The sequence below is a fragment of the Peromyscus leucopus genome, chromosome 2, assembly GCF_004664715.2.
Source record: "Peromyscus leucopus breed LL Stock chromosome 2, UCI_PerLeu_2.1, whole genome shotgun sequence".
NCBI classification, from domain to species: Eukaryota; Metazoa; Chordata; class Mammalia; order Rodentia; family Cricetidae; genus Peromyscus; species Peromyscus leucopus.
The window spans coordinates 138,410,522-138,427,670 of record NC_051064.1 but is presented as its reverse complement, the minus strand read 5'-3'; the positions used below and the strand labels follow the sequence as shown (position 1 = coordinate 138,427,670).

The following is a 17,149-nucleotide window of genomic DNA, read 5'->3' as shown; positions in this document are numbered from 1 at the left end:
GGGCAGACTAGCTCTTACCTGGTGGCGTGAGTAAGAGGAGCTGGCACACTGCTGGGTGACACCCATGCAGAAACAGGGCAGGCAGCCTTGTGGGTTGCTGGCACTCAGGTGGAAGTGGTGGGGTCGGCATTGGCTGCAGGTAAGGCCTTCTACCTGGGCCTGGGGGAGATAGACACAAAGATGTGTGAAGGGACTCGGGGGTGTCTGCTGGGCTCCAGAAGCCTCTGAGGCCAGGCTTCCCAGACACTTGCAGCAGTTGTGAGCAGCCCTGCCTACCCACCCCATGACCAGGCCTGAGGATCCCCTCAGGTACCATCTGACTTCTATTCAGCCCCAGTGGCGGACTGAGCTAGACCTCACGGAAGGCAGGACTTCATTCTGACCTTGCAATGGCACTGACCGGAGGCGTCACAGTGACCGCTGACACTGCCATGGGGGTCACAGCTGCAGCCTGGCCCCTCTGGCACTTGATCATTTCCTGAAGTAGAAAGAAGGCACAGGTGACACCTGCAAACCCTTCACCCAACACCCCCAACTCTGCCGCTCCCTAAGCCTGTCACTCAGCACCGAGAGGACCGCTGCCTGCTACCGAGGCTGTGGGCAGCGCCTTTTCCCGACCCCATGCGGCAGATGGAGAAGCCAAGCATCAGAAAGGTAAAGGCCCCCCCCCCCCCCCCCCCCCCCGCTCCCAGGTCCCAGGGAAACAAAGGAGCTGTCCTAGCTCTCCCTGCAAAGAAAAGCAACCCCCATGACCTCCCAAGTCTGCAACCGTACTCACTGTGGCATGGCTGGCCCTGAATGGGGTTACCATGGTAACCCGGGGCACACCTGCAGAAAGAGAGAGAGAAAACGGAGTCCTGGGAAACTGGTGAAGAGCCTAGGCCCAAGGGGGATCTGGGCTTGGACTCAATGACCCCCACTGTAAGGGGAAAAAAACCTCATCAGCCTTTTGATAGATGAAGCGTGGGGGGGACAAAAGCAAGGGTGGGGCCAGGACCACAGCCAGTGAGTTAGTTGCTTTTATCGGGCCTTGATTCAAAAGGTCAAGATCAGGAGGCCTAATGTTTGGCCTGGCGGTATGAGCCTACACACGAGCACCTCCAGGAGATGGAGGTGGAACTATATACACGGCTACCTAATGAGTCTGTGGCTAGCCTGGGCTACATGAAACTCTGTCTCAAAATAACAAAACCGAGTGTCTACTCGGAGGACGCTAGCCTGGGTAAGAGCAGGGATGGGCCGGAAGGTGGGCAGCAGGCCAACGCCAGGCTGCAGGGTGAGGCTCCCTAAGAGGGAAGCCGATGGCCTTTGAGAGCCTGTGCACCAGAGAGGAGAAGTCACAGCTTCTTTTGAATAGGAGGGCTGGGACTCGCTGGGGACTTTCAGGTACACCCTCCTGGGCCCCTGGCGCTCCCCACCACCCATCTCACCTTTCACAGTGACGCCCGCTGTGGCCCGGTGAGCATGAGTCACAGGTGGGGTGGCCATCGGTGTCCAAGAAGCAAGTGTGGGCAGCCCTGAGAGAGTGGGAAAGGAAGACATGGACCACTCTTACTGGGCACTCTCGTACACCAGGGAGGTGCGCAAAGTCTATGCCAAGAGTTCCTTTTCCCCCCGCCTCACTCAGTTCTGCTCAGAAGCTAAGGTGAGTCCGCTGTCCCCATTTAGGAAACTGGGGCTTTGAAAGTGAGGCTACCCGTCCCCAGTGACACACTGAGAAGTGACAACCAGGATTTAAAACTGTAGCCTCTCCCCAGTGCTGGGCCACAGAGGGGGTAGGAAAGGTGGGCATTTCAGGCAAGAGTAGGGTCCAGACTCACTGGCCAGCAGCAGGGGCTCCATGGCATGGGCAGGGCTGGCAGTCCTGTGGCGTGCCCCGATGGGCATCCCCATAGTACCCTGGCTGGCACTGCTCACAGCGAACACCCACCGTGTGGTGCTGGCACCTCTGGAGGGACAGAGGGCAGGTTGAGGCTGGGCTCCTGGGGGCCAAGTCTCTCTGAGGACGGAGAGTGAAGGGGCAGGACTCACCTGGCAAACACCGGTCTCGGGCTCACAGACCTCGGAGTGGCCATGGCAGTTGCAACGTTCACAGGTGCCCAGGTAGAGGCCGCTGGGCATGCGTGTGTAGCCTGCGCTACATTCCTGGCAACAGAAGATGGCGGGGGTTGGGCGCATGGGGAGAGACAAAGGAGGAAAGGCCAGCAAGCACTGTGGAGGAAGCTGGGCGGACAGGTGGGGGGACCCAGGCTTGGCTCACCTGGCAGGAAGGGCCGCGGTACCCAAGGGGACAGGCACACTGCTCTACTTCCAATGCTGAGTTCTGGCCGGTGTTCTCCGGCACAGCCACGTCCATGCTGATGCCAGAGATCCTGGATGTGACAAGATTCATGGTGAAGGGATGCGCACTGTGCACTAGAAATACCTAGAGTCCCATGTTCCATCACCATGTGGCCTTCATTCGCCAGCAATCTTTTTTTTTTTTTTAAAGATTTATTTATTATGTATACAGCATGGATGACTACAGGCCAGAAGAGGGCACCAGATCTCATTACAGGTAGTTGTGAGCCTCCATGTGGGTGCTGGGAATTGAACTCAGGACCTCTGAAGAGCAGTCAGTGCTCTTAACCTCTGAGCCACCTCTCCAGCCACATTCTCCAGCAATCTTATGGGCTGTGGCAAACAGGTCACATCTGTTGCTTCCTCCAAAGGGTTACCTCCTTCTTCCCCCTCCTCGCCTGGACATGCTACACCACCCAGCTCCTCTGGGGACTTCTGGAAAGCTGACGCAGGAGACAGTGGTCCCCAGCTTCTTAGGATTCTGTGAGGGAGGCAGCAGCATGCTTTCCGTTCCACAGGCAGATTGTGAGGGGCTACACCATGTTTCTGCTTCGTCTGGAGACCCCTCTGCCCTGCCCTGGCCCCAGCTACCTGCTCTCAGCCGGTTGCTGGGTGTAGGATGCTTGGATGAGGAGGGCATCGATGCCCGCCAGGGCCATCAGCAGGTGCTCCCGTGTGGCTGGATGCCCGTCAGGCCGCTGCCATGCTTGCTGTCAAGGAAATGACATATGGTCCAGTCCGGCTAGGGCACTGAGGCCCCAAGAGAAAGGAACAAGAAGGGATGGGACGGGGCTCACCTCTCGGAAAGGCACTCTGAATTTGCCGGGCTGGCCAGGGCTGGGCTCAAACGAGGCATGGTGCTCTAACACGATCCCATTGCCCTGCAGCACTACCAGCGGCTGTCTGTGCAGGGGTGCAGAACTGGGCCGGGGCCACTGGGTTACGGTGAAGTGCAGCTCTCCTCCATAGGAGGTCACCTAGGATAGGGGTAGACAGGCTTTCAGTGGGAGACCTCAGTTAGGCACGGTATTGCTGTTTTCTCAATGCCCTGCCTGTCTTGTTTTTTTTTTTTTTTTTTTTTCGAGACAGGGTTTCTCTGTGTAGCTTTGTGCCTTTCCTGGAACTCACTCTGCAGCCCAGGCTGGCCTCGAATTCAGAGATCCGCCTGCCTCTGCCTACCGAGTGCTGGGATTAAAGGCGTGCACCACCACCGCCCAGCGCCCTGCCTGTCTTGTTCCTCTGTGCCACCCACCTTGTCTCCTCGGAAGCTGGCAGGAAGGCTCCAGAAGTAGGGTTTAGACAGGAGGTTCTGGAAGGAGGAGAATAACAGCTCCCCGGGTGCAGGGGACGAGATACCCTCATTGGTGGTGTGGGTACCTGCGGCGGTCGTCAGGCTGAACTGAGAGGGCTCTTCAGAGGCCCCGAGCACCTGGAGATGGAGAACGTTGGGATGGGGTCGTTGTGGTCGGGGTGGTAGGACCCACCCTTCGCCCCTCCAGCCCCACCCGGCTCCCGCCCTCTCGTGGGTACCTGGGCACGGCTCCAGGTGGAACTGCTGCATTGGTGACTGACTCCCATGCAGAAGCACTTGAGGCAGCCATCCGGGTTCTTCTTGCTCAGGTGGAAAGAGCCGTCCGAGCATTCATTGCACAAGCGCCCTACCACGTTGCTCTGTGGACACGGAGTCGGGAGCTGCAGGCTGGCCCACGGGAGGGGCTGCCTGGAGCTAGAAGCCGAATCCACCCACAGTCTAGACGGGGGTCCCAGAGCACCATGGACAACACATACACATATGGGAGGCCTCACCACCGTCAGCACAACTACCACCAGCGCATGGAAACTGCTCTCCCTTTTTTTTTCATTGACTGCAAAGAGGCTCACAAATAGGTGAGCCTTGGAACAAAGCAGGCTGGTTGAGTTAACTGCCACTACAACTTCAGATGGCGAATTTCAAGCACCCTGCGGGTGTCTCTGCAGCCACTCACTCAGCTTCCGTTAGAGCCTCAGAGGCTTCAGACATGAACCAGCACCCAGGGCCACTCAGGGCATTTCTCCGCTCTTCGTTACAAGACTGGGGGCGCCTGACTGCAAAGCTCACCCAGCTCCTTTCTCCGCCGACCCCGGGTTCTCCCCCCATCAACGTGACAGCAGCTTGAGACCTGACAGAGCGATGCAGGCGACAGCCAGAATGCGTGCCACAGCTGCTGAGGGTGTGGCAGGAGACTGAACTCAGGGTGGCTGACTTCTCAATCAGCGCTCCTGCCCGAGGCCAGGACTTCTCACACGGTACAGAAGACCAGCTAGCCAGGTCTCTAGGCCTCAGGCAAGGCCAGTGTCCACTCGCCAAGGTGCCGGAAGAGGGTAGGATCTCTTTCCTCCCTTGGCCACAGTGAGGCTGGGCCCAAGGCCTTGGAGAGAGAGTAAACAGTCCGTGTACCTTACAGCGGCAGGCTTCTCCGGTGGTAGAACTCAGGGTGCCTCGCTCATCACAGCGCACAAGTTCCTGGGCTGGAGGCGGAAGGAAAGCAGTGGCAGACTGGGTAAGAATGGGTGACTCTCCAGGGACTCTGCGTACGGGCTGGGAAGGGGGAGAGGTGCCCAGCCCAGCAGGGTACGAGAGTAGCCGGTCACAATACTCACTGACGGGCCTGCACTTCCCTCCTGGCTGGATGGGGTTGCCTTCATATCCAGGGGCACAGCTGGGGGAAACGACGCCGTCAAGCCCAGCCTGAACATCCTGTCTCCACCCGCAACCCTGCCAGCCTCTCCTTACCTTTCACAACGACGGCCAGTGTAGCCTGGGGCACACGCATCGCAGGTGGCTTGGCCGTCCGTGTCCAGGAAGCAAGTAAGAGAGAATCTGCGGGGATCAAGTGGGCAGGGTAGAAGGGTAGGACTGGGTGCCAGGCCTGACATGCTCGCCCCAGGAGATGGCTTCTATCCTCACAGACACACAGAGAGGTGTGATGCCATCTCCCGGCCCCTGTTCTCGCTCTGTGGCCTCACAGCAACTGTAGGACGGGAGACCGGCCCATTATACAGAAAGGGAAAATGAGGTCCATGAGAGAGCAAAGAGCATGGGACAACTCAGTGAGCAGGTCAGGACTGGAACCCATGTGGGTACCCGGTTCCCCTGATGAAGCATACCCCTACTTGCCACACTACCATATCCTGAGCGGGGTCTGACCTGCGGGAGGCGTCGATGTACGGGCAGGGGCAGGGCCGGCAGGCAGTGGCTGTGGCTTTTGTGGCATCCCCAAAGAAGCCAGGCTTGCACTTGTCACACTGAGGTCCTTCTGTGTTGTGTTGGCAATTCTAGGAGAGGAACGGGTAGGGGTGGCTTAGGTCCTCCTGAGCAGAGCTGGGCCAGACAGGCTCCAGAATGTTCCACAGCGTTGTAGATAGCAGCATTCAGGTGCTTCCCCTGGCAGTGGGAGTCCAGCATGGAAGCCAATCCCATGTATGGTTCCAAGCACCTCTTGATATGGATTCAAAACCTGTCACCCTCTTCCAGGCTCCACCCAGGGCCAGTTCTGCCTTAGAATCCATTCGGTCACCCCTACAGCTGCTCCGGGATCTGAAGACAGTACCCTGTCTGTGCATTCTCTTTGATCAGCTCCACAATCCTAGTCCTCATTACTATTCCCAAAGAGAATGTGTAATGTCTAGGCCACGCTCCTTCCAGCCCTCGCCGAGGGGGAGAGACTTTCAGCTCTTGTCCAGACACTGATTCTCTTGTTAACATATCCCCAGGTCATGGTCATTCACCTGGAGCTGTTCTAGAGGTCATGCACTGCTCGTGGAGGCAGGGGAGTCCCACCCCTATCCAATGTCCGAGTGGCCGCTACTCACCAGGCAGTGGCCATAGACAGGGTCACAGGAGCTGGCGTGGCCATTGCAGTTACAGCCAGAGCAGGTGCCCAGGTAGGGCCCGCCAGGCACCCGGGTGAAGTGGGCATCGCAGCTCTCGCAAGACAAACCGGAATAGCCAATGGGGCATCTGTGGGGGACAGGATCAAGAGGACGGTTGCAGGAACTCCAGGCTCGGCTGCTTCCCTTCTACCCTAGAGAGCATCCCCAGGGTCCCCAGCCCCCCCCCCAGTCCCCAGCCCCCCGGGGGGCAGGCACCTGCACTCCTCCACACTGTGAGCACGGCCGTGGCTGGTGCTGTGGGTGACAGTGGTGTCCATGATGACGTCACTCAGCCCCACACTGGCCATCTTGGTGTTGTACACCGTCTGGAGCAGTATGGCCTCCAGGCCTGCCAGTGCCTGCAGCATCTCAGCCCGCTGCACAGGCCGGCCAGACTCATGGATCCAGTGCTCCTGCAGGGGACGAGGTTGTTTCGTCTATCAGTGCCTGCATGGCATGCATCACTCCGCTCTGGCCAATCCCCCCCACACATACACCAGACTAACCCCTGGGACTCAGGTGCCACCAACCTCAGAGAGCTGGATCTGGCGCTGGTTCAGAGTTCCGGGATGCGTGGGTGTGTGGCCTCGGGAGTGGAGGCGGTACCCTGAACCCACGAGGATCACATCTGGTTTCTGCACTGGCTCCAACATGCCTCGTGCCAGCTCATAGCGTACCCTGTAGCGCAGGGAGCCACCATAGGAGTCCACCTGGCCAAGACAGGTTGGGTCAGGGCTGGGCAGCCATTCTCAAGCATCTGCATCCTGTCCTCAAGTTCCTTACTCTGCTCATCTAAGGCTCCTACAGTGCCTGGCATGGAAGGCTCATAGAGAACTAGGCATGGGGAGCCCAGTCCATGGCAGACAGTATGTAACGCTGTACCCATGGAAGCCAGTTTGGGGCACTCTAGCCAGCCCAGAGAAGGTGGTCAGGGGAGGACCCAAAGGGGCTTGGGAGAGCAGCCCGCGGAGATCTTGCCTGCTTCAGAGTGAGCAGAGACTGAGCAGGCCCTGCCCTCACCTTGTTACCCAGAAACTGCTTGGGTAGGGCCCAGAAAGCGTCATGGACAAGGAAACGGCGAGACAGGTCGACCAGCTGGAATTCTCGTAGGGCTGGGTCAATCTGCAGCTGGGTAGAGGAGAGGGGTGGCACACCGGGCTGCGAGGGCATGGTCACATTCACACCTGCAAGAACGGAAGAAGCAGGGTAAAGACTGCGGCCTCTGATTAGCGGAGAACAGCCACCCGGAGAGCTGGGACCCAGGAACGGGTCATTGAGAGAACACAGAGGCCTCTCTCTGGAAGTCGGGAAGCAGCCAAGCAGAGCTGGGCATGGCGCACACCTGTAATCCCAGCACTCCTGGAGGAGCATGAGTTCAAGCTGGAGGCCAGCCTGGGGTACCTAAGACCCTGGCTTAATCCCCTACCCCCACCGCCAAAAGAATCATTAGTTCTTTGCTCTTTGAAGTCATTTTGCCTGCTGAAGTTTTGGTGCATGCTCGAGGGAAGGCCATCGCTGCAGTGACAGCTGGGAGCCATGGGAGAAGCCAGGTCAAGGGAAGGGCAAGAGGCTCAGTGAGGCAGGGCTTCCCGGAGCCTCTGGGCCACCGGGCTGGCAACAGAGCACTGAGGTTAGCAGAGAACTATGAAGGGCTTCAGAGCAGAAACCCGAGGCCTGGCTCCACCATGTTCCTGGGGCCTGAGCCTGGACACAGGCCTGTTTCCTCATCTATAAAAGGATGATGTTCCTGGTGGCCCAGCTCACCGAGTTATGAAGACAACGTGCACGAGCTGACGTAAAAAGCTTAAAAATGAGGGTAACATGAAGGAAGCGCGCAAAAAAGGGCTCACTCTTATTGTTAGGAAAGGTCACTGGTCCAACCCCCTCCCCACGTGCACTGACTCACTCCCACGCAGGGTTTCCCTGCAGCGCCCTGCCAGCCCCCAGGGCAGCGCCACTTCACAGGACAGTGGGAACACTTGGTATCTACACTCGCTCATTTGATACTCACTTATCATTGGTGGCAATCCAATAACTTTGCTTTTTGTGGTGTGTGTGTGTGTGTGTGTGTAGACATGGGGCCTAGACTACAGAGTCTGTCCTCCCTACAACCCAAGGCAGGGAAGCTACAAACATGGATCTGGCTTGTCCTAAAGGTTTTTCTGACATAACTCAGTGTTTCTGGGTTACTCCCTACCCTTTGGCCCTGGTCCTTCTCCATCTGTCCCAGGTTCCCAGAAGCCTGGAGCCCACCCATCCATCCACATACCCTTGAAGTTATTGGGCTGGTCAAAGCTCAGCCGGATATGGTCCCAGAAGCGCCGGCTGCTCTGGCACACGTTGGTCACACCAAAGCAGAAGCAGGGCAGGCAGGAGGCGCTGTTCTCCAGGTAGAAGTGTCCGTCGGGGCAGGGGCCTGCCAGGAGGCAGAGGAGGGGCTGTGGTTGGTCACCAGCAGGAGGTCCTGTGGCACTGGTGCCCGTCATCCACCCTACACCCACCCGTCTACAGCACCTCGCTGCGGGACAAGCTCCAGCACGCCATCTGGAATGCCGAACACCATGCCACGTGCGTTCATGGCCTCACAGGTGTAGGCGCCCTGGTCCGCCTCCTTCACGTCTCGGATGATCAGTGTGCCGCGCCCTCCCTTGCTGGTCATCGTCACCCTGGTATACACCGAGACGGGGGGTGGGTTAGGCTTGAGGCGCAGACTCAGCCTCTTCCACAGGCAAATCACCCCCACCCGAGTTGCACCTGGGATGAACAGGGATGTGGCCCCAGTTGAGTCTCCAGTTGATGATGGGTGTGGGGACACCAATGGCTACGCAGGTGAAAGTCACTGTCTGGCCCCGGGAAGCCTGGATGGACTGCTGGGGAGGGGTCACCACCTGGGGGGGCACTGGAGACAGCAGAGCAGGAGTGGAATGTTTAATGGGCAGTTGGGGCAGGAAGTGCCGGAAGAGAGACTGGGAACAGAAAGCAGATGGAAAGTGGAACCCACCCAGCGCCATCCCTATCCACCCCCTCAGCTCCTCACTCACTGCAGCCAAACTCATCACTTCGGTCAGGACAGTCGGTTTCCTCGTCACAGTGGAAGCTGGCTGGGATGCACCGGTTGGTGGAGACGCATCGGAACTCTGTGGGCCCACATTCTTCCCCATGCTCCTTGACGGCTGAGGACAAAACCAGGTGGAGTGAGCACAGGGCAGTGTCCGCAGGGCAACGTGGCTTAGCTACCGCCTTCTTCGCCTTTACCCAAAATGCCTCCAAAACGGAGCCAAATACAATGGGTTATAAAGTGAGCAGGTTCTCGCATTCTGTTACAACAACATAAAATAGACTGAGTGGGTTAGGCTGGGACCCACACATCAGTCCAGGACACCATCTTCACAGAGATCCGCATATCCAGGCCTCTCCCCAATTCCAACACAGTAACAAAGAAAAGACTGAAGTTTACCCAAATGCAGTAGAGCAGGAGCGACATGGCCAGCAGGCTGTCTGCTAACGGCAGTTCCAAACACGGGAACCTCGACGTTTGTCTGCAGGGTCCCTCGCTGACCAGGAAGGCCAGCACGCCTCCCAGAGCACGGGACAGAAGAACACAGACTACAGGATAGGGGCACAGTGGGGCCCGGCGTACTCACGGCAATCAGCCTCATCTGTGTGGTCCTCACAGTCGAAGTCCCCATCACAGCGCCACAACTTGAGAGCACAGTGTCCGTTTCCGCAGGCGAACTCATTAGGTTCGCAGGCTGGAGAGGGCCCTGTGGGGACCAGGCAGGGAGTCGCAATGGTCCTCTGCTGAGCAGGCCCAGTTCCGGCGCTCCTGTCCTGCACAGCACTCACCACAGTCCAGTTCGTCACTGCCATCCTTGCAGTCTTCCTGCCCGTCACAAAGGTAGTCTTTGGGGATGCAGTGCCCGCTGTGGCACCTGGCCTCCTGGAGTCCACAGGCTGTGGGCCAGACGACGCTGGGCAACAGAAACTGGGGTCCATGTGTGACTAGTAGTGGGGGAGGTGTTGTAACCGCCTCGGGCCACAGTGGTGACGGTGACACCTTCACAATAGCGGGTGGCAAGGAGCTGACCTCCGGGAGTGGCTCCTCTGTGAACAGGACCCCTTGATGTTCAGTGAACGGGCGGCTCTCACCCCTCGTCCCACAGGCCCCCATGCTCCCTAGAGTCGACCCCGTGACTAGCCTCTGCCGTCACTCTTTTCCCATCCCCGCCCTCTCCAGACCTCTCTGCCTGCACCAAACCCTTATAGTCCAGAGGACCCAGAGATGTAGCCCCACCCTGGGCAGGCCACCAGGGACCCCTTGGGGGTTCCCAACAGCTTCTCACCGCAATTGAGCTCATCCGACATGTCCCTGCAGTCAGGGCGCCGGTCACAGCGATACTCCAGAGCCACACATTCGTTATGGCTGTGGCAAGCAAACTCCGTCTCGGTGCAGACCCTTGGGAGGTGGGGCACTGTTGGGGGGGGGTGTAGGAGAGAGTCAGGCAGCCGGCTGAGGAAGCTAGTGATGTGACGGACATAGACAGCATAGGCAAGGCATGGCTGTGAGAGGCTCGGGCGCCCTGAGTCAGGCCACTGTGGCAGACAGCAAGAGCACACACACGGCACACGTGGAACACAGTGCAGGACCCCTTACATGGACCTTCACACGGGTGACATGCCTCACACATGCAGCCACCATGCCGTACGCGTGCAGGCTACAGCCTGGCCCGGTGAGGCCAAAGAGACGGTGGGAGGAGGCAGCCATGTGGCCTTTGCCCTTCTTTTCTCCCTCCATCTGTTAGGCTTTCTAGGACCCCCCTGGACCTCGGCCAGGCTCACACTCTCACCTGGTGTCACTGGGACCCCCACAGCAGCTGGGGGTGGCGGGGGGGTCTGTGCTGGAAAGGAAGCTGTAGTCAGCAACCATCCCACCTGGGACCTGGAACTGAGGCCCGCGCTGAGCCTGCCGCTGCCGCCTCCCGCCCCGGGAACTCACTGAAGACCCAGCAGAGCAAGTCTGACTTTGGGGCGCACTGGTAGGTTTTACATGCAGAACAACTTTGGGCCCATTTCCTGTCCTCTCTGGGCTGGTTTCTCTTTTGTTTCCCATCTGTCATGGGTTCCAGAGAGAGCAGCACACACACGGGATCTGGCTTGCATCCGCATCAGTGTGCATGGCTGTTCTTCCTTTCTGAGCCTCAGCTCCCTCATCTTGAATACAAGAGAAACACTTCATGGGGCCCGGGAGGCCTGCGTGGATGCTGGGTATCAGGGCTTTATGCACAGGGCCTGCACTCACTTGGTGCTTGGGGAATGACTGATGGGTTTTAGTGCAAAAAAAGTGTGTGTGTGTGCACGCGCGCGCACGCAATATATCTTCACATGTATAGATGCATAACATAAAGATGCACGTGTATGTAATTGATATGTGTGGGTGTGGAGGCCTGAGACTGACATGGGTGATCTTCCTTGATCCATCTTCACCTTTTATACTGTGGCAGGGTCTCTCTCTTGAATCAGAGCTTGCTGATTCTGCAGTCTAGCTAGCTAGTTTGCTCTGAGGAGCTCGCCTCTGCCTCCAGACAGCTGGAATTCCAGGTGGATCGCCACGCTCTCCTGGTATGTACATGGGTGCTAAGGCTCTGAAGCCCAGTCCTCATGTTCTCACAGCAATGGCTTCTTCACCTGCCGAATCACCTCCCCAGCCCTACAAATGGTGGTTTTGCTGAATGCCCGTGTCTTTTGACTTGGAAATGCTGTATGAAGGAGGAGTTTTATCTACTGTTAATACACAAAGATCTGGGAGGATATAGCCTCCTGGGTCCACAGAGGGAGCAGCTTGGCTCTAACCAAATGGAGATTTACAAAGCCTGTCAGGCAGGCTCGGGCTCAGGATGGAGTGAGTTCCTCCTGAGCTAGAGCCTGTCTTCAGTGGTGAGCTAGTCCTAGTCAAGAAGATACAGGTGGAGACACCAAAAGGAGCCAGAGTCTGAAGAACTGGAGGGGTGACCCCCGTTTGGAGGACAGGCTCACCTGTGCCCAGGCGTCGGAACTTGAACCCCCAAGGGGAGGTGATGTAGGGGCCAATGGAGCCTCTGGAGACCACTGTGTACAGCACATTCTGAATCTGAGCCCCGTCCGAATTCCCTTCGGAGCCCACATCCAGTTCAACAAAGACCCAGCCATCCAGCTCCCTAAGGAGAAAGAGGCCTATGAGCGCCATACCTCTATCAAGTTCCTGTCATGATGTCCAGCCCTGTATCTTTGCAGCCTGTGCCTAGGGTAGGGACATCTCTGGTGCAGGATACCCCATCTATGTTCTCTGAAATCCTGTCAAGAATGACCCATCCCTGCTGGGTAATGGTGACACATGCCTTTAATCCCAGCACTCGGGAGGCAGAGTCAGGAGGATGAGTCAAGAGGATCTCTGTGAGTTTGAGGCCAGCCTGGTCTACAGAGCGAGTTCCAGGGCGGCCAGGGCTACACAGAGTAACCCTGTCTTGCAAAAACAAAGCCCCAAACCAAACATGACCCATCCCTTCAGACCCTCCCTGCCCTGCTCTGGTAGCCAAGCCCCTCCCCATCCTCGGCCCCTCCTGGTTGCTCCTGCCCCTCCCATCCCCAGGATCCCATCTCACTTGATGAACACCACGCTGACAATCTGGTCTCCAGGGATCTTCAAGTACTCTGACTCCAGCTGTGGGGACACACCACCATCAAATGCTTCCCACATACTCCAGGACTGCCTGCCACCCCTGGGGAGCCTCCAACCCCGGGTAACTCTCTCCCACGTACCTTTTCCACCACAGCATCCGACACCTCTCGGAACTCCTTGGTGTTCGCATCCTCCAGCTGGGGGGTGTACTCAATGGACCGAGTAAAATTTACCAGAGCCCGGAAATAGACTGGAAAAAAGGCAGAATGTCATGGTGAAGGGCCCAGTTTGGCGGGTGGGAGCCCAATCGGCAGGCTGAAAATAAGGTGTTGGACTGCCACACCTGTGTACCTGCAGAAAGGCCCAGCACTCTCTGTCACAGCACAGCCTGCAGAAGCCTGAAAGGCCTCCCCAGGGCTCAGAGGAGGCTGGGCAGCAAGGGGCAGTTTTCAGGGCACTGGGTTGCACGAGATTGCCCCTTTATCCCAGCCAGTTCCTATTCGTCCTTCTGGTCTCAGCTCAGCCACCATACTCTCTAAGAAGACCACCTGGGCTGCCCTGGCTGGTGTGGGGCCCCCACTCGGGGCTCTCACAGCACCTCTGCTTTCCAAAATGGGAACCTTCCTTCCCTCGTCACACCAATTCTGCTGGGTACACCTGGGCCACACAGCACCACAGGAACTATCAGGTCCTGAGTCGGCTACTTCAGAAACTGATCTGCCTCAGTGGAAGTCTTATTCCTTCTTCCTAAAATGTGGGGATGAGGGAGTCAGCCACATTGATACCCCAGGGCTGCTGCCCAGAGTAAAGGATGCTTGGCTTCCCACAGTGCTCCTGTGTGCAGAGCCGGCACTTGGGGATGAGAAGCATGGTCACCTCTCACCCTGCCCCACCATGGGGAAAGGAGGAACCCACCCATTTGTGGCCCAAGTGCCTATCTGTGAGCCATGGCCAAATAAACTCATGTCATTCTGGTGTGACTATAACATACAGCTAATGTTTCCTTCAGCACGATGTATACAACACAGTTTATAGCCACTGATCATCATGCCGGCTGGAGTTTGGATCTCAAGTCTCCCAAAGGCCCACGTGTTGAAAACTTGGTCCCCAGCTTAGAGCACTATTAGAAAGTTTAGCCATCTCCTGGCCTCTGTTTGTTGTTGCTGCTGTAGGGGCGGAACCTAATGAATGGAAGTTAGGTCACCGAGGGCCTGGCCTTGAAAGGGATATTGAGCCTCAGCCCCTCTATGTCTGTCTCTCTCTGCCTCCCAGACACTACTAGGTGAACCAGACTCCTCTGCTACACTGCCACCATGGTATACTGCGCCGGCACAGGCCCAGAGCAGCAGAGCCAAATGGCCAAAGTCTGAAACTGTGGACCTAAATAAATTTTTCTTCCTTAAAAGTCGATTACCAGGGCTGGAGAGATTGCTTAGTGGTTAAGACTGCTCTACCATGCTGGGCGGTGGTGGCGCACGCCTTTAATCCCAGCACTCGGGAGGCAGAGGCAGGTGGATCTCTGTGAGTTCGAGGCCAGCCTGGGCTACCAAGTGAGTTCCAGGAAAGGCGCAAAGCTACACAGAGAAACCCTGTCTTGAAAAACCAAAAAAAAAAAAAAAAAAAAAAGACTGCTCTACCAGAGGACCTGGGTTCAATTCCCAGCACCCACATGGCAGCTCACAACTGTCTGTAACTCTAGTTCCAGGGCATCTGGCACCCTCACACAGACATACATGCAAGCAAAACACTAATGCACATAAAATAAAAATAAATAAATTTTTAAAAAGTCAACTACCTCTGGTATTAGGTCACAGTGAAAGACAGCTGGGCAGCAAATGTTCTTGAGTTAGAAATGTGGATTAAACTCTCTATTGGCAGATGAGCCAGACATTTGTATATATACATACAAGCACATCCCTGTGCACACACACATGCATACACAGAGCCTGACACAAATAATGACCAAACCAAGCTATGCCATCTACCTACATTACACAGAGAATGGTGTGTGAACCATTCACAGAAACACACACACTCCCATATTCTCAGTTTTCTTTGTGTGTTTGTGTGATATGTGCATACATGTACGCAGGCACACATGCCCATGAGCCCATGGAGGCCAGAGGAAGACATGGAGTGTCTTGTTCTATCAGTCTACTTTCTTCCTTGGAGATGGGGTCTCGCACTGAACCTGAAGCTGGGTTGGCAGACAGCAAACCCCAGCCATTCTGTTTCTGCTCCAAACAGGGCCTCGGGGCCAAGATGGGCTTTTAACATGGATGCTGAGGATTTGAACTCAGGGTCTCATGCTTAGGCAGTAAGTGGTCTTTTTGACTTGTTTTGTTTTTCTGAGACAGAGTCTCTCTACATGGCCCTGGATATCCTGGAACTCACTCTGCAGACCAAGCTAGCCTTGAACTCACAGAGATCCATCTGCCTCTGCTGCCTGGATGGTAGGATTAAAGGTGTGCATCATCATCATCATCATCATCATCATCTTCATCATCATCTTTATCATCTTCATCATCATCTTTATCATCATCATCATCATGCCCAGACCAGCAAGTGCTCTTATTCAATAGAGCCCTTTCTCCAGCTCCTGGTTTTTTATTGTTGTTGTTGTTTGAGACAGGTTCTCGGATTCTGGGTTAGCCTTGGTATGTATCCAGGTATGTATCATGTTGACCATGAACATTTTTTTTTTTTTTGAGGTAGGGTATCTTATGTAGCCCACACTAAGATCAAATATAATATGTAACCAAGGATGACCTCAAACTTCTGATGCTCCTGCCTCTACTTCCAGAATGCTGGGATCAAAGGCACGTGCCATCACGACCGGCGACCCAATAATTCCTTAAGTCCCTGCTATGTACATACAGGATATTTTTGTGTACTCATGAGTTTAAGCACAGGTTATAAATATCAGGTTAATAAGAGTCACCAAGTAGTCTGAAGTGTGTGCACAGTGCTCAGAACACTCCCCAGCACAGAGTGGGCACAACAAGATACCAAATGTCACCGTGTGGAGGTAGGGCAACTCCCTAGTTAACAGCCTCATTGCTGGAGCAGAATGGCCACTAATGGCCTGTGACATTTCTGAGCTCGAATGTTGCATCTATACCCTGAGGCCAACAGTGCCTCCCTAAGGGCTGCTGTGAGGATCCACATGGTACCTGGAACACAGCAAGGCAGCAAGGTTGACAGTGACTATTAATTCGGGTCTTTAGGACAAGCCCTAGGCCCAGCCCTAGACTGGAGGAGCACTGTCCAGGGTCTACTGTGTGCCAGGTGGTATTCTGGGGCAGGGGTACAGTGATAGACTCTACAGATGTAAATTCCCATCCCCAGGAAGATCATCTTCTAGTAGGCGGAAAAAAGAAATAAATCAAATGGGTAAGCATGGGTGGGCTATAAGGAATGGGACCTGAGGAGAGGGCAGGATGGGGAGGGTACCGTTCTCCATGGGGGTTCAGGGAAGGAGTCTCTTTGAAGGAAAGGGGAGAGCCATTTGCAGTGTCCGTGAGAAGAGCACTGTGCACAGAGGAACTGATAAGTGCAAAGGCCCTGGGGTTAGTCCATGTGACATCTGGTCAGGATGTATGTGACACAGTGGGGGTGCCTTTCACTGTACTCTCTAGCCTGCAGGCCTATAGGTGTGCAGACCCCAAGCCAGGGTGTTCTTCCTCTACAGCTCAAGCTAAGAGAGGGTCCTTGGGGTCCCGGGCCAGGTGCTGGCGGGGATCCTACACTGTGAGGGGATACAGTGTCTGCTCTGAACCACAGCCATTGGTGGGGCTGGGCTCCTGGGTGCTGAGTAGGTGGAGCTTGTGGGCGGAGTGTGGGGCTGTGAGCTCCACCACAGAGGCCTCTTGTGTACAGGCACAGAGGCCCATTGAGAGCCCCCACCCCGGCCCCTGGCCTCAGCCCACGGCCAAGTTCGGGTGAGGAGGCCGGGCCTCTGCCCAGGAATGTGCCCACTCCCGAGGAGTGTTAGAGTGCCACAAAGCCCCTTTCTCCCAGGGCCTGGGAAGGGCTGGAGTCCTCCAGCCTGACCCCTTTCCTTGTCCCAAAGCAGAGGCGAGCCGGGGTGAGTACCCTGGGTGGGTCATTAGCCTGAGCTGAGACCTCACCCAGAGCCGAGGGACTGAGATTGCTGGAATTGTGAGGCTGCCTGGGGGATGGGGTGCTCTGGGCATCTGCCCTGACCAGACCTCCTCCACCTGGCCTCTGACCCCGGCTAAA

General features: G+C 56.3%; 1 protein-coding gene across 2 annotated transcripts in view; it reads right to left on the bottom strand.

Annotated features, from left to right (window-relative positions):
- Window positions 1-17,149, bottom strand: part of Hspg2 (heparan sulfate proteoglycan 2) — a 100,067-nt gene that overhangs the window by 46,107 nt on the left and 36,811 nt on the right. For both annotated transcript variants that reach the window (XM_028875378.2, XM_028875379.2), the window contains exons 4-32: window positions 13,048-13,157; window positions 12,891-12,949; window positions 12,286-12,446; window positions 10,596-10,724; window positions 10,099-10,356; window positions 9,897-10,016; window positions 9,294-9,425; window positions 9,007-9,151; window positions 8,767-8,918; window positions 8,522-8,668; window positions 7,273-7,436; window positions 6,783-6,962; window positions 6,469-6,665; window positions 6,193-6,340; window positions 5,528-5,655; window positions 5,114-5,200; window positions 4,981-5,039; window positions 4,778-4,848; window positions 3,871-4,011; window positions 3,593-3,769; window positions 3,138-3,317; window positions 2,932-3,050; window positions 2,261-2,372; window positions 2,032-2,145; window positions 1,821-1,948; window positions 1,431-1,517; window positions 779-828; window positions 384-478; window positions 19-159 (exon numbers count right to left, since the gene is read on the bottom strand). In XM_028875378.2, the coding sequence (XP_028731211.1) occupies window positions 19-159; window positions 384-478; window positions 779-828; window positions 1,431-1,517; window positions 1,821-1,948; window positions 2,032-2,145; window positions 2,261-2,372; window positions 2,932-3,050; window positions 3,138-3,317; window positions 3,593-3,769; window positions 3,871-4,011; window positions 4,778-4,848; window positions 4,981-5,039; window positions 5,114-5,200; window positions 5,528-5,655; window positions 6,193-6,340; window positions 6,469-6,665; window positions 6,783-6,962; window positions 7,273-7,436; window positions 8,522-8,668; window positions 8,767-8,918; window positions 9,007-9,151; window positions 9,294-9,425; window positions 9,897-10,016; window positions 10,099-10,356; window positions 10,596-10,724; window positions 12,286-12,446; window positions 12,891-12,949; window positions 13,048-13,157 (3,791 nt within the window). The remainder of the gene's footprint in view (window positions 1-18; window positions 160-383; window positions 479-778; window positions 829-1,430; window positions 1,518-1,820; window positions 1,949-2,031; window positions 2,146-2,260; window positions 2,373-2,931; window positions 3,051-3,137; window positions 3,318-3,592; window positions 3,770-3,870; window positions 4,012-4,777; window positions 4,849-4,980; window positions 5,040-5,113; window positions 5,201-5,527; window positions 5,656-6,192; window positions 6,341-6,468; window positions 6,666-6,782; window positions 6,963-7,272; window positions 7,437-8,521; window positions 8,669-8,766; window positions 8,919-9,006; window positions 9,152-9,293; window positions 9,426-9,896; window positions 10,017-10,098; window positions 10,357-10,595; window positions 10,725-12,285; window positions 12,447-12,890; window positions 12,950-13,047; window positions 13,158-17,149) is intronic.